We start from the raw sequence: 12,972 nt of genomic DNA, 5'->3' as shown, positions 1-12,972 counted from the left end.
CCCCCGCCAGCGCCGGGGCGCGCCCGTCCTGCCCCAGCGGGACAGTCCTGCCGGGAGGCCCACGGCTGGGCCTCAGGGCGGCCAGCCCGCGGGCCCGAAGCGGTAGCCGGACCCCCGCGGAGCTCCCCGCGGCCGCGCCCAGCCCCGCCGCAGGTGGTGGCCGGAGTCCCGCGCTGCCGCCGCCCCCGCCCGCGGCCCGGCCGCGCTTCCGCCCGCGTCAGCTGACTGCTGCGAGGAAGCGGCGGCGGCCCAGCCCAGCCCCGAGCCCGCGGAAGCCCCGGTGCGGCCGCCTCCGCAGCCATGGCAGGGGTCGTGGTGAGCGGAGCCCAAGTAAGTGTCCCGAAGCGCCACGGCGGCCCCACCTGCTGGGGGCAGCCCACCCCGGCCGGCGCGTCCCCGCCCCCGGCACTGGTAGCGGCTGCTCGAGCACCCCGCCGGCTCCCCGCCGCTCGACCGGGGCCGGGGCCGGGGGGTGCGGGGCGACGGGCTCGCACGGGCCCGGAGCTTTCTAGTTTCCAGCCGCGCGTAGTCACCGCGCCGCGGGACGCTGCTCAGGTATCGCCCCTCTCGCAAACACACTGCTCCGAGGCCGCTGCGGGGGAAGAGCCGAGCAGCCGTCCCTGCCCCCGCGGCGGCGGGCGACTGAGGGGGAGGAGGCGGGGCGGCCCCGGGGGTGTGCTCGGAGTGGCGCGGGCTGGGGGCGTGCGTGTGTGCCCCGGCACTGCTCGTAACGGGCGGGGGATGGAGCCCCGGTGTGCCCGGCGGCAGGGGACGGAGCCCCGGCGTGCCCGGTCGCAGGGGTTACCGCGCTGCCGCAGTAGCTGTAGCCTGCTCAGACGCAACAGGCGTGTGCCTGGGGCCGCGCCGCGGGAGCCGCGCGCCTCTGCCCGCTCACTGCCGTGCAAGACCGGCCGCGGCGCCCGGCGGGCCGAGCAGCCGGTGGTGCTCCAGAGCGACCTCCGGTTGCTCTTGGGTCCCGCCGCTCCCGGGTTGGAGTAGACTGCGGGAATAAACTGAAGGGGAAGGACCGAAAGATGCCAAGTGTTGTTCCTGCTGGAAGGAAACACTATGTATGGTTCGTTTTGGTTAAAGAGAGAAGTTGGGAAGTAAAACAGATCCTACTGGCCTTTACCCAGTGCCTTATTTGGCTACTGAAAAAATTCCTGGCTAAAAATGGATCTCATTACTGCTGAACTTGTAACTAAAACTAGCAAATTTTTTTTTTTTTTCCCCCCCCACAAAAAGAACAAATGAAGCTTGTAGTCTTTTTGAAAATGGTTTGCCATTAAACCAGGGTACTGCCCATCTAATTACTTCTTTAATCGGGTCGCTATTCCTGTGTGGAATTCATGTAAATGTGTGTGTGTGATATGGAGGCAATTGGCTCATTTTACAGCTGCTGCAGGAAACGGTTCCTGTGGTCTCTGTAGTGCACTACGGCACCGAGTAACATGCTGCCCTCTTCCCTTGAGCATGCCTTGAGCCCCTTCAAGTGAAGCATATTCTTAATTTGGCTATGTGCCTAACATACAATCTTCTAACAGCATAGAGCAAAATATAATGCTCAACTGACTGGAAATATTCTCCAAATGTAATTCCCTTCAGTGGAAGGGAATATGCAATATCTAGAGTTCATACATGACCTATTTAGTTACATTCTTTAAGAAAGATGTTACTTTATGAGTTACTAAGATTACAATGTCATTGTGAAATGATTGCAGAGATTAAATGGTAATATTCTCTGAAACTAAAACAGAAGAAAGCTGCAACTGCTATTGACTGGTTAAGTTTTAAATATTTTGTAAAAACATATTTTTTTTCCCGAATTACATACAGTGTGTTGAAGAGTCTGCAAGAATGTCTGAGATGTCCATTGCCTGTCTGATGCTGGGCTTTGTGGGAAACTTTCTGAACATTTCAGTGGGATATTGAGCAGGGCACCAGTAGTAAGAATGATTGACTGTGAGCAACCTGTATTAGGTTTGAGTTGGAGAATTAGGCAATGGAAATGTATACATCCAGTTTTTAATCCCACATGATGTTCTATGACTGGTATAGAAAATCCTAAGAAATCTCTTGTTACTGATGTGCCTTGCACCCAGAGAGCTGAGGAGTCTTGGGAAAAGTACGCTTGCTCTCAACTCTGTGATGACATCTCTGGTTATGTACTTGAAAACTCATACCCAGTTTGAGGGTATTTGAGATGGATGGAAAAGGAAGAATACTGAATTATAAGTTTTCTGGGTAAATGATTTGGAACTGAAATAATCCAAATGAAGAAATGTTATTCTTCTGTTATACGGACTACTGAAGTCTTATTTTATATCTGCATTGTTCAAGAATTAAAGAGCAGAAGAGTGGCGAAATAACTCTTGAAAACTTGTTCAAAAAGGCTTATCGTGTATTGCATCACTGGCAGTCGCTGCTGTTCTTACAGTAAAGAGAGTTCTTGGGTATCCGAAGCACGTTCATGTCTATGGGGTATACAGATCTGAAGTTGAATGCACTTTGTGTATTTTGTGGAAAAGTGAATCTGTTTGTTTTAAACTGAAAAAGGTGCTTGTACTGTAAGTGTCCTGAAGTGAACTTTGTGGAAGTAAAATACCTTCTACAAGGCCTCAGCATTAAAAGGTCATGACAACCATATTTCATCTTCAAATATGCCTGTGAATAATCTCTTTGTACTATTTATGCAAGTATATTTGTATATGATAACAGTTCAAAGGCTGAAATGTTGCCACATTTTATGTATTTTGCCTCCTGTGTGCTCCAAAACACACTTGTATGAACTTTTTTCTTCAGTTTCTGTTATTGTGGAACTAGAACATTTATGGCCAGGTAAGTTTCTGAAGCAGTGGGAATGCAGGTCAGAGTCTCTTGCTACTTCTGCGCCATTCCTCCCTGGGTGAAAAGTAAAGTGGTGGTCTGTGCTCTTGCTATGTTTGTAGTTGCTCAAGATGGTCTTGTACTCTTAGTTTTAATAGGCAACATATTTTAGTCATTTCTATTTCAATGTGTTACATTGAAATAGATGCTTTATCCAGAGTATTTGCTGTAATGTGATGTCTTTCCAAGGGTTTGCAATCATTACTTTAAAGAAACCTACCATTCAGTGAAGAAGGAAGCAATTCTTGTACGATACCTGCATGTATGTTGTGCATTGTGGTTGTCTTGGATGAGAACTGGAGGGACAAACCCAACATATTTTATTCAACAAATTCTGCAAAATGGTTTCTGTTATGTCCAAACCACTTGGATGCCAACTACCCAAAACAGTTCCTTTCCCTTTTGTCCTTATATTTGCTAAAGTCGTATGTATGTCTGGTAGCAGAATTTATTGCAAGAGCAGGTATGGTTTAACAAGGGGAAGAAGTTGTTAAACTGAGCTTCAAGCTACCTGTTTTCTGCTCGTAAAAATTATTTCACTGTTGTCAGCTTTATCTGTTGACATTATTGAATGAAATGAATTAAATGGGATGCAATATAGTATTATCAGATTGCAATAATTTTTAGAGTGTAAGAGTCCGGGACGACTTGCAAAAGTACATACTGTCAGTCTGTTCTGCAGAGGGGTGTCTATTTTAAAAGAAAGTGAAATACTATCAAAACAAAGTTTGACTGACTTTTTTGCATATCTTTCATCTGACATCTTTTAGACCAATGGTATATGTTCTTGAAATTGACTTTATATTAAATATTTAGATAATATAGCTAGTGGTCTAACACAGTGTTGAACTCAACTAGCAAGTTGCCATTTAAAGGCAACTAAGATTTCTTTTGAATGAAATCTGAAATGTCAGTGTTTATACTGATATTTTGAACATTGGGAGGATGAGCAAATATAGATGTATAGAATTCATGACAATAGGTTTGGCAGGCATTGTGGGGATTCTTTGAAGAAATCAAACCAAAGACTTCTAAGACAATACAGTCTAGAGAATAGAAAAAGTTTAGCTGTTTCATTGTTTGTGTTTTTCCAGAAATATTATCACTCACTTCATTCTGGCTACAAAAAAAAAAAAGCTGAGTAGACTGTGTTTTTGCTACTGCTAATTCTTCCTATGTTTGTTAGAAGTAGGTTAGATGGGCTGGGATGAAAAAGAGGAAAGACATTTACAAGTATTTTGGATATAAGGAGAAGCATGATACGTATTGAAACCAGAAATCTTTAAGACTTACATGGCTGTCTGAAAAAAGCTGCATGCTTGTTTTTTCAGATCTTGGGCATTCCTCTTGCTCTGTCCCTAGATATCATTGGGAATAATAATCTCCTCAAGGAGTGATTATGAGGATGGATTGACAGTACACTGCTTAGGTATTTCTGGACCAAACTTTCTAAAGTGATCTTTTAGTGTGTTGCGTACTGAGGCAAACTAGAAAGTCCTTTGAATGTCTTATGATCTTTCAAAAAATTTTCTTCTGGAGTGTATCAGAATGGTAATACATGTAATGTTATATCTAAGTATTAACAGTGAAATAGAAGAAATGCAGTGTATTTGATCAAATTATTTTTACCTGAAAGGAGACAAGAAATGGTACATAAGACTATAGATGTAATAAATAATAAGCTGACTGTATCAATAGGAAAATGAGATTGTAATAGATTCTGTAGCAGTAAAACTGATATAGCTTTAAGCTATAACGAATATTTATTGTATATTGTTATTGGATCAATGAGACAGAATCTGGACAGGAAATTAAATAATCTGCTTACAAAATATTTCCTTTTTGCTTCCAATTCTCAGGTGTCCTTCATTAGTCAAGACTGTGAAGAAATTCCAGAATTCCTAGGAACAAAATATGGACATATGGCAAAAAGGCTAGATCTTAGCTTCAACTTGTTAAGGTATGTGGCAATGTATAAATTTTCAAGTGCAATATGGGACACCAACTCCAAAAATAGAATATTTAATATTTTTTTTATAAATGTCAGGTCCGTTTAGTTGTTATCAAGTGAGCGACACTGTTTTATAGGCAATGTTTGTCTCCTTTTATTGCACACTTGGAACACAAATAACCAGGTGAGTCTGGAAATTTCTTGTGTTAACATAAATGATGCCCAATGAGGAGCTTATGGTTTGTTCTGTGCTCAAAATGGAAAATAAGCATCATTACCTGAAGAAGTGAAGAATGGGATCAAAAGTGAGTTGTTCTTAACCAAAATACAAGTAAGTGTGTGCTTCTCTCCCTTCTTTTTATTTGTAGATCTCTGGTTATTACCATAAATGGTTTGTAATACTCTTTTCCCAGATGATGTGTTTTTGTTGTATGATTTTATTTTTGGGCAGCTGTGTAGTTAAGTGCTACAACTAAGTGCAGTTAGAGTTTCTAAATAAATTCTAATTATTTTAATATATGGATTGATTTAGAATTCTGTAGTATTCCTGTTAGTTATTACAGTATCCTTTTCTGTTTAATCCTTGTGAGAGAGCCTGGTGAGGTTCAGCACTGTCAGGTGCAACTTTCAGGTTGACAACTCTGTAGGTCAGTAGGGAGAAAGGAATGGAGTGTAGTTGTCTGTTTAAGAAAAAGCATAGTTTTTCAGTTGTAGGATTGGACTCTTTTGAGTGTTCCTTTTTATTTTATTGAGGATAAGCCTAGAGTCTGCTTGTGAGGAGTAAGACACATTAAAGTAATGTGCTGGTGCCTTGTTCTACTAGGGGGAACAACCCCTGGTTTTAACTTAGTTAACGCTCATAAATGTTATCCTGAGCCACTGTCAACTCTGAAAAGTGAGTCCTACATGCAAGAGGTAGCAGAGCAAAGGAGGCACTAAACAACCTGTGGATTGTTATTGTCTTATACTTCTGGCTGATGACTATATCTATGGAAATTGTAATCAGAAGAGAGAATTTTCCTGGGGGAGGGAATTGAATGGGCATTTTTTCATTTTGTCATTAAGATAATTGAAGTTCTGCATGGGTATTAAGATTTAACATGTTGTCAACAAGACTGCTTCTTCTTTACACCTCTAGAGGTACTACCTCTGGAGAAAAAAAAAGAGTTTGTTTCTTTCATTTAATGCAAGAACATTAAATCTAGCTGTAAAAATACCACTTTAAAACTTTAAGTCATTAGTTCATGTTTTCACAGAGAGCTTAACTGTTTCTCAAATCTGTTTTTATCCCTTCTTCCCTACCCAAAACACTATCCCTTAGCCCATTTTTCAAAAGGGATATAATTTGGTTTTATTGGTGTTGGTGGAAAAAAAAGTGTGTGAGAGAAAGTGCTAGTTTTGTGGTAGCTGCAATCAACTTTTGATGTAGAATAGCTTGATGTTGTAAAGCTGTAAAAGTATTCTAAGGCCAGAAATCAGATCTGAGGGAAGGGGAGAGGTGTTTGGTTTTGTTTTGTGGTTTTTTTTTTTTTTTGCATGTGTGTTTGTTTGTTTTTTCTTTTTTCATTTTTAGCTTAGGGAAGCTAATACTAAATTAAAGAGCAGTAATGGTTTCTTATTTGAGCTGTGATAGATACACTAAGCATATAGAAACTAAGAATTAAGTATTTGTACAGTAGCTGTTCAGACTGGTCTGCACTCATATATGAACACTGTGCCTGCATATTATAGAGAGAGTTAGGTAAGATGTAGAATAAATGTAATAGCCTTAAATGAATGTGAATATAGAAGAGATGTCTTGGACAGCTGTTGAAGCAAGTGTGAACAGCAAGATCATTGTCATCTTCTTTAAACAAATATTATTGCTTGAAAAATCTGACAATGCTGTAGTATAGAGATGAGTTTTATGATTTTTATCAGTTAATGCATAATTTGAAAAGTTTAGTTTATTATGTTGTTTTCAGTGGGGAAGAAACTAAATGTCTCTTTAAAAAGGGGTTTGATTTTCTGTAAGAACTTGCTATCTGCTGGTAGAGGCCTAAGTTGAGTGAAGAAGATCAAGGGAGATCAAAATCTAGGAAAAGATAAAGAGAATATTGTGCTTTGCTGGCACAACAGTTATTTGCAGTAAAGATGTTAGTTTTCATTATAATGTGATTCATTATTAGATGAGACTGTGTGTGTGTTCTTTGAAAGAAAAAAAAATTTCAGTGGTCACTAATTTTTTAGCCCATATTTAAGCCAGAGAAATGCTGAAATATTCAACAGTTACCTGTTCTCAGTGTTAGGCAGTAAATAAGTACTTACCAACCTTTTTTTAATGTTTTGCATATAGGGATTCTGTGTCCTATCTTCTGTAAGTATGGCTACTACCACTTGTATTTTGGGAAGGAATCATCCTCCTGTAGTAGGCAATAAATTCTGTTATGTAAAAGTATCAACAGAATTTCTGACAACCTAACAGTTACATTAAGAATTTAAGAAATTGAGCATAGAGGGAAGATTTTTTTTTTTTTTTTAGTACTATTTTTCTGGGCATTAGTATTTGCAGTCATGTTATTTGATGTTGCTATCATGGGTGTAGCTGCGTGGAGAGAAAGAGATCTGTCTCTGTTGTAGTAACGTGTTCAGCTTTGTGGTCAGTTGGCAGCAAACTCTTCTTGCAAGACAGTGCTGTCCGTTCTGAACCAGGAGTCATGTGCAGTTGTAGACCTGCAGTCTTTACTGTGTGCACACGTACACGCTTATCCACATAAGAGACTCTTATCAGAAAGATGTATTTGTACAGCATGATACAGATGTCACAAAACTTTCTTATGCAACTGATATAATGTAATACTTGATTGAACAATTGCTTTAGTGAATTGTACTGATTTTGATACCACTGTAATGTAGATATCTTTGTTGCAAAAGTCACTATAGAGCCAGGTAAGTTATTTTGCTATTTAAGGCTTTCCACTGTAAAGGTGTGTTTTCAGAGACTTTTCCAGGTGTACTGGAGAATGGGAAAAGGGGGGAAGTCTGACTGATGCTGTTAGTAAAGTGGGAAAGAATTAGTCAAACATGCTATATTTTGGGACTTACACGCAAACAACTTTTGCCAAGCTTGTCCCTCAGCATATTTCAAGAGATGCTGTTGTGTTTTTCTGGGAAATACAGCTTGTTGTTTTGTACAAACCATGGAGTTTCTTCCCCCCGCCCTCCTTTTGTTTTTTAAAAAAACTTGATACACATTTGGGTAATAATTTTTTAAAAATTAGGGATATCTTCTAATTAATTATTGGTTGTTATGACATTTCTGTCTTTTTTTCTGCAAAGAAGAGTAATTTTCTGGATTCAATATTCTTATGTGTGGTGGTTTTGTTACTCAGATTTCTCTGTTTTTTTTCTTCTTGTGTGTGATGTAAACATGTAAATGTACACAGGACTGGAGAACTAAATTGGAGGAGGGGAGGATTGTGATTAGTTCTTTTGTATTGGCAATTTAATTGAGAGGAAAATGTATATTTTTTTCACCAATTTTTTCTGACTTCAGAGTTCTTCCCAGGCTAGAGCACCTTCCTCGGTACTAAAGAAAAATTAGGGCCTGTGTAGATGCTTGTCTTTGCATTAGATGTGGTAAATCTAATAACAATACTTGATTAAATAATCACAAAGAGTTGCTCTTTAAAAGAATTGTCTTTCTTGTTTGCCTTTGACCAAGAACTAGTGTCTCTCCTTGATTACACTGAGTGATACATGGATCCAACTCTTTTCTGGCAGCCAAAGCCAAGTGACTGTTACCAGTCGCAATGGTTACGCATCTCCCCTTTTCCCTGGGAGGTAAAGGAAAGATAGAGGTGAATGGCAAAAGGGAACTTTTTATGGGTATGTTGGGGAAAAAAGAGGAATAACACCAATTTCTTGCGTATGAGGCAAAGGGAAAAACTAGTGTGTACTTAAAAGCATTCTAATTGTAATGAGCAAGATATGGTGCCAGTGGATTGACTCCTGTTTACACCCTAGTGGACAGAAATCCTTCAACCCCAGACCCCTGTAGTCCACTTATGAATTACTTCTTCTCATGCTGTTTTCCTTACAGATTTTGTTTAAATAGTTTCTAATGTCTTTTGTTTCTTTTTGGGACTAAGGCAGGGTTATGAAGAAGATGGAGCCAAACTCTTGTCAGATGTACAGCAAAAGGACAAGAGGCAGTTGTCACAGTTGCGGCAAGGGAATTTCCGACTGATTGTAAGAAAATGCTTCACTATGTGAAAGGTTGAGTGTAAGAGGTGCCCAGAGGGGCTGTGGAATCTCCATCCTGGGTGATATTCAAAGTGCAATTGGAAAAAGCCCCAAGCAACCTAATCCAACTTTGAAGTCACCCTGCTCTGAGCAGGGGATTGGACTAGATGACCTCTAGATGCCCCTTCCAACCTAAATTATTCTATGATTCTGCAGCTTTATTGGCATGGTCATCATAAAATGGCCTCAGTTGTAACAGCTCTTTTGATTTGATATTGGTAGTGTTTTTCAGCTATTTTAGAAATGAACTATTTACACTGTGTATTTTCAATAAGGCATGTTTCAGGAACAGAGATGTTTTGCTTTGGAAATCTGCTCCCGAATCTCTCATGGCAACTGTATTTGATAGCCTTCCCTGATAATAGAGTACTGTAAAGGCCACTATTTTGTTTCGTAATATGTGGAAAGCATTCTCTGGGTCCCATTTAATGAAAGCATGGAGTATGGGAAGGAAAGTCACTGACGTGCCAGTGTTAGTGTTATTGGGAGGCTTTGCTGAGAAGTATTTCAAGGGGGAATGAAAAATTACTGTTGATCATTGGAAGTTAAAGATTTCATTAGAAAAAAAAAGGTAAATAATAATCACTGGTGAAAGAAAGAAAGGAATGAATAAGTAGGAAGGATGTAATGTAGGTAGGGAGTAGAGATTTGGATGAAATACAAAGATTGTTTTAGATGCATCTTGCTGTCTTGTAGAGAGAAAAAAAAACCCAAACTATTCAAAGGTTGTTTGTCTTGGATAACTTTCTTTGTGCCAAATTTTTTCCTTTTACATTAAAGGCTAAATCCAGACCAGTGGTTGAATAACAAATTTTTGTACAAATAGGTTTTTAAAAGTAACATTTACAGTCCAATTCAGAGAAGTCCATCTTCTAATTTTGCCCTCAGTAGTTTTAAACATGCAAGTTGTTTTACTTACAGAGATTTCTTCTGGGTCTAAGCTATGAGGCGAAAGGGAGAGTGCATCTTTAATCTTGGCCAATGAAGGAGGATTAATCCAATAATTGTGCTCATGGAGATACAGATATCTCTTCCCTCTCTCTAGGGTGCAGATTATTTCTGCTAGAAGCATGAATAATTTGCACAGTGTGTGCTTGTGCATATTTCCACTGTCCGATTAAGAGGGTATATGTATGAAAACATCCCCTTGAACTTTAATCCTAGTCTGGAATGTTCCTCCATGATTTTTGTAAGGTTGAGGCTTTGTAATATTCTCTCTGTGGACTAGAGATGGTTTGTTTCTCTTTTCTGCCTACTTTTTTCTTGCCAGGGGGAATATGGAAGTGGCAGCTTGAAACTGGGCTTCAGTTTTATAGGGCTTTTTAAAATTTTTTTTCCTTGCCACCTTCTCAGTCTGTGCAGCAATAAGACATGCAGAACAGGAAGATGAACAACAAAAGAGATGGAAATAAAAGCCAGAATTCAAAACAAAGCATGACATTTTTTAAAAGCCTTTAGACTGATCTCTATAGCATTTTAAAATGTTGAAGAAAATGCACTATTGTTAAAACTTTTTGATGGTTTTATTTATAAGGTAGAAAAATATTTTCACCATAATTGGGTAACTCTTAATCGTAGCATTGCATATTTATCAGTGTGAGGGGCTGTTATTAATGTAGCTGTCATGCACAAACACATTTCTGCATTAAATCCATTTAGTATGTGCATTATTCGGCCTAGAATGTCACCAGGACATCAAAGCCCCCTTAGGCATAAGAGCACAGTGCCCTGCTGTGGCTGCAGAAAGGGCTTGATCAATAAATGTAACATGTTAATGCAGAGCAAATAGAATAAAAGATTTCTTTGACAAGACATGAAAAATCACCTTGTGGCAGCTGGCATGGTGATGCCATTTCAGCGGAGACACTAGCAAAGTTGATCTGACAAGTAAAGAGGAGAGATGATGGTTATAAGGTGCTTTTGTTTCAAACTTCTTTCTTGACCTGTCAGGTTTTGAAGGAGCCTGAATGGCCCTTTTTTGTCATGTGAAAATTGTAGTCTTAGGCAGTTATGAAGCAGTTATCTCTTCTCAAATTGTGAATGCTGCTGTTTAATTGATTCACTTAGCATTTGAAACTGTCACGCATTAATAATTGCTAAATCCTGTAGATACTGCTCCAGTGTGTCATGCTTAAATGTGTAGTTATCAGAAAATTAATATCCTTAATGAACCGATGCTTTCAAACTAGCATTGCATGAAATCTCTTTTGCCCTTTCATTTGCTGAAGGTATATCAGCCAGTTTTCAGAGAAACCCCTCCCGACAGTTGTGTGGTTTTATTTATTTATTTTTTTTGATGCCCGACAAATGCCAGCTTTGCTTTGGGTACACAGTGTGCTCAATGACAATAAATATAGTAATTATGCTGGAGTTAGTAATTAACATAATTATAGTCAATTACGACAAATGCAGTGCAGAGCTAAATAAATGAGGGCGAGAAATTAGGAAGCTAATTGATTTACCTTACTTGCTGCTTTTTCTTGCAACTAGGAGTTGCAGATTTTCTGCAGGAGAAAGAGTGTTGTTTACAAATAACTGATTGTGTTTTGAAATGACTCTGTCTTATGGCTCTCCTGTTTCTTTTACACTGAGGTGAAGAGGAATGAAATACGGGGTGGTGGTTAGGAGAAAGGAACTCAATGCTTTGAAGGAAAATGTATGCTCTTTAATTTTAGATGCTTCTTACAGTATTGAAGGGAAAAAAAGGTCACGTTTCCTTACAAACAAAACACATTGCTACAGAAATTTTGGTCATATATTTTAATCCCCTTAGATGTCTCTTAGATAATTCAGACCACATCTATCTATCTGTTTGTTTATTGACATTAGACAGATCTGCACAGCACTGGATAGGTAAAGAAAGAATTAAAATCGTTCAAGTAACCCAAGTGTGTTGAAAAAATATGCCCTTGTTCAGCCATCAGTTTCAATAATTTAGAACCACTGGACCAGTAGAGATGCATAGTATCATAACATTTGTGCACATTATAATTGCCTGTTTTGTTTCAAGATGATTTATAGTATGTTGTCTGAAATAAGTGTATTGGAGCTATGCAGTTAATCTGTTTCACTCTCCTTGTTTTTTTGTTTTATTTCAAGCATGACCACAGTTTACTATGTGAAAAGAGAATTAGTATGTTTAAGTATTGAAGATTTTGTATTGCTTTAAAAAAAGAAAGATGTTCAGTAGTAGCTGAGATTTTTTTCTTACTCTACGAAAACAGTGGTTTACAAATGTTTGTAAATTTTATATTTGAAATAATTCACTGTTTCAAGGTAAATGGAACTGTATTTAGGGACTTCAACAAAGAGATAGTGTTTTCCACAGCTAAGCAATCTGAAATGTATAAATTCTTGATAATTCGTTTCTTACTGTTGCAGTAATGTATCAAGTTCAAATGAGGAGGTTTATAGTTTGAGGTGGGTACTTAAAGTTTGCCCATAAGGGATGTCCTCCAGTAAGCACAAGATTATTTTTTTAAAGTAATGTTGAAATTTTATGAATGTCTGAAAATAGATGTGCACTAACACATAATTCTTTAGAAGCAATTCAGCTGGAAATCAATTTGCTAAACAAAGTATTTATATACAAGGAATCATTTAAATTATTTTAAATTTACAGATGTAATAGTCTTTCAGATGAAGTCTTATATGTTTATTAATCAGTATGGATTACCTTATGTGTAATTATCTTTCTGTTAAAAGAACTGTGAAATAGTCTTATCCTACTAGATGGACTGAAGACAAATATGATGATGGGTTCACTTTCTGCATGGGAAATACCTAGGGAGTTGTATAAGATGAAGTTTTATAGGTGTATGTCTATTGTAAAAATGGAAGGAGGGTATTAC

General features: G+C 39.0%; 1 protein-coding gene across 1 annotated transcript in view; it reads left to right on the top strand.

The window, feature by feature from the left end:
- The first annotated feature begins 244 nt into the window (after window positions 1-244).
- LRMDA (leucine rich melanocyte differentiation associated) overlaps window positions 245-12,972 on the top strand; it is a 693,265-nt gene continuing 680,537 nt past the window's right edge. Inside the window, exons 1-2 of the mRNA XM_074874568.1 lie at window positions 245-330; window positions 4,746-4,846. Of these exons, the coding sequence (XP_074730669.1) occupies window positions 301-330; window positions 4,746-4,846 (131 nt within the window). The 5' untranslated portion in view covers window positions 245-300. The remainder of the gene's footprint in view (window positions 331-4,745; window positions 4,847-12,972) is intronic.

Source organism: Strix uralensis, chromosome 7 (assembly GCF_047716275.1).
Source record: "Strix uralensis isolate ZFMK-TIS-50842 chromosome 7, bStrUra1, whole genome shotgun sequence".
Classification (NCBI taxonomy): domain Eukaryota; kingdom Metazoa; phylum Chordata; class Aves; order Strigiformes; family Strigidae; genus Strix; species Strix uralensis.
The sequence above is the reverse complement of the archived record's forward strand: the minus strand, read 5'-3'. Positions and strand labels throughout refer to the sequence as shown.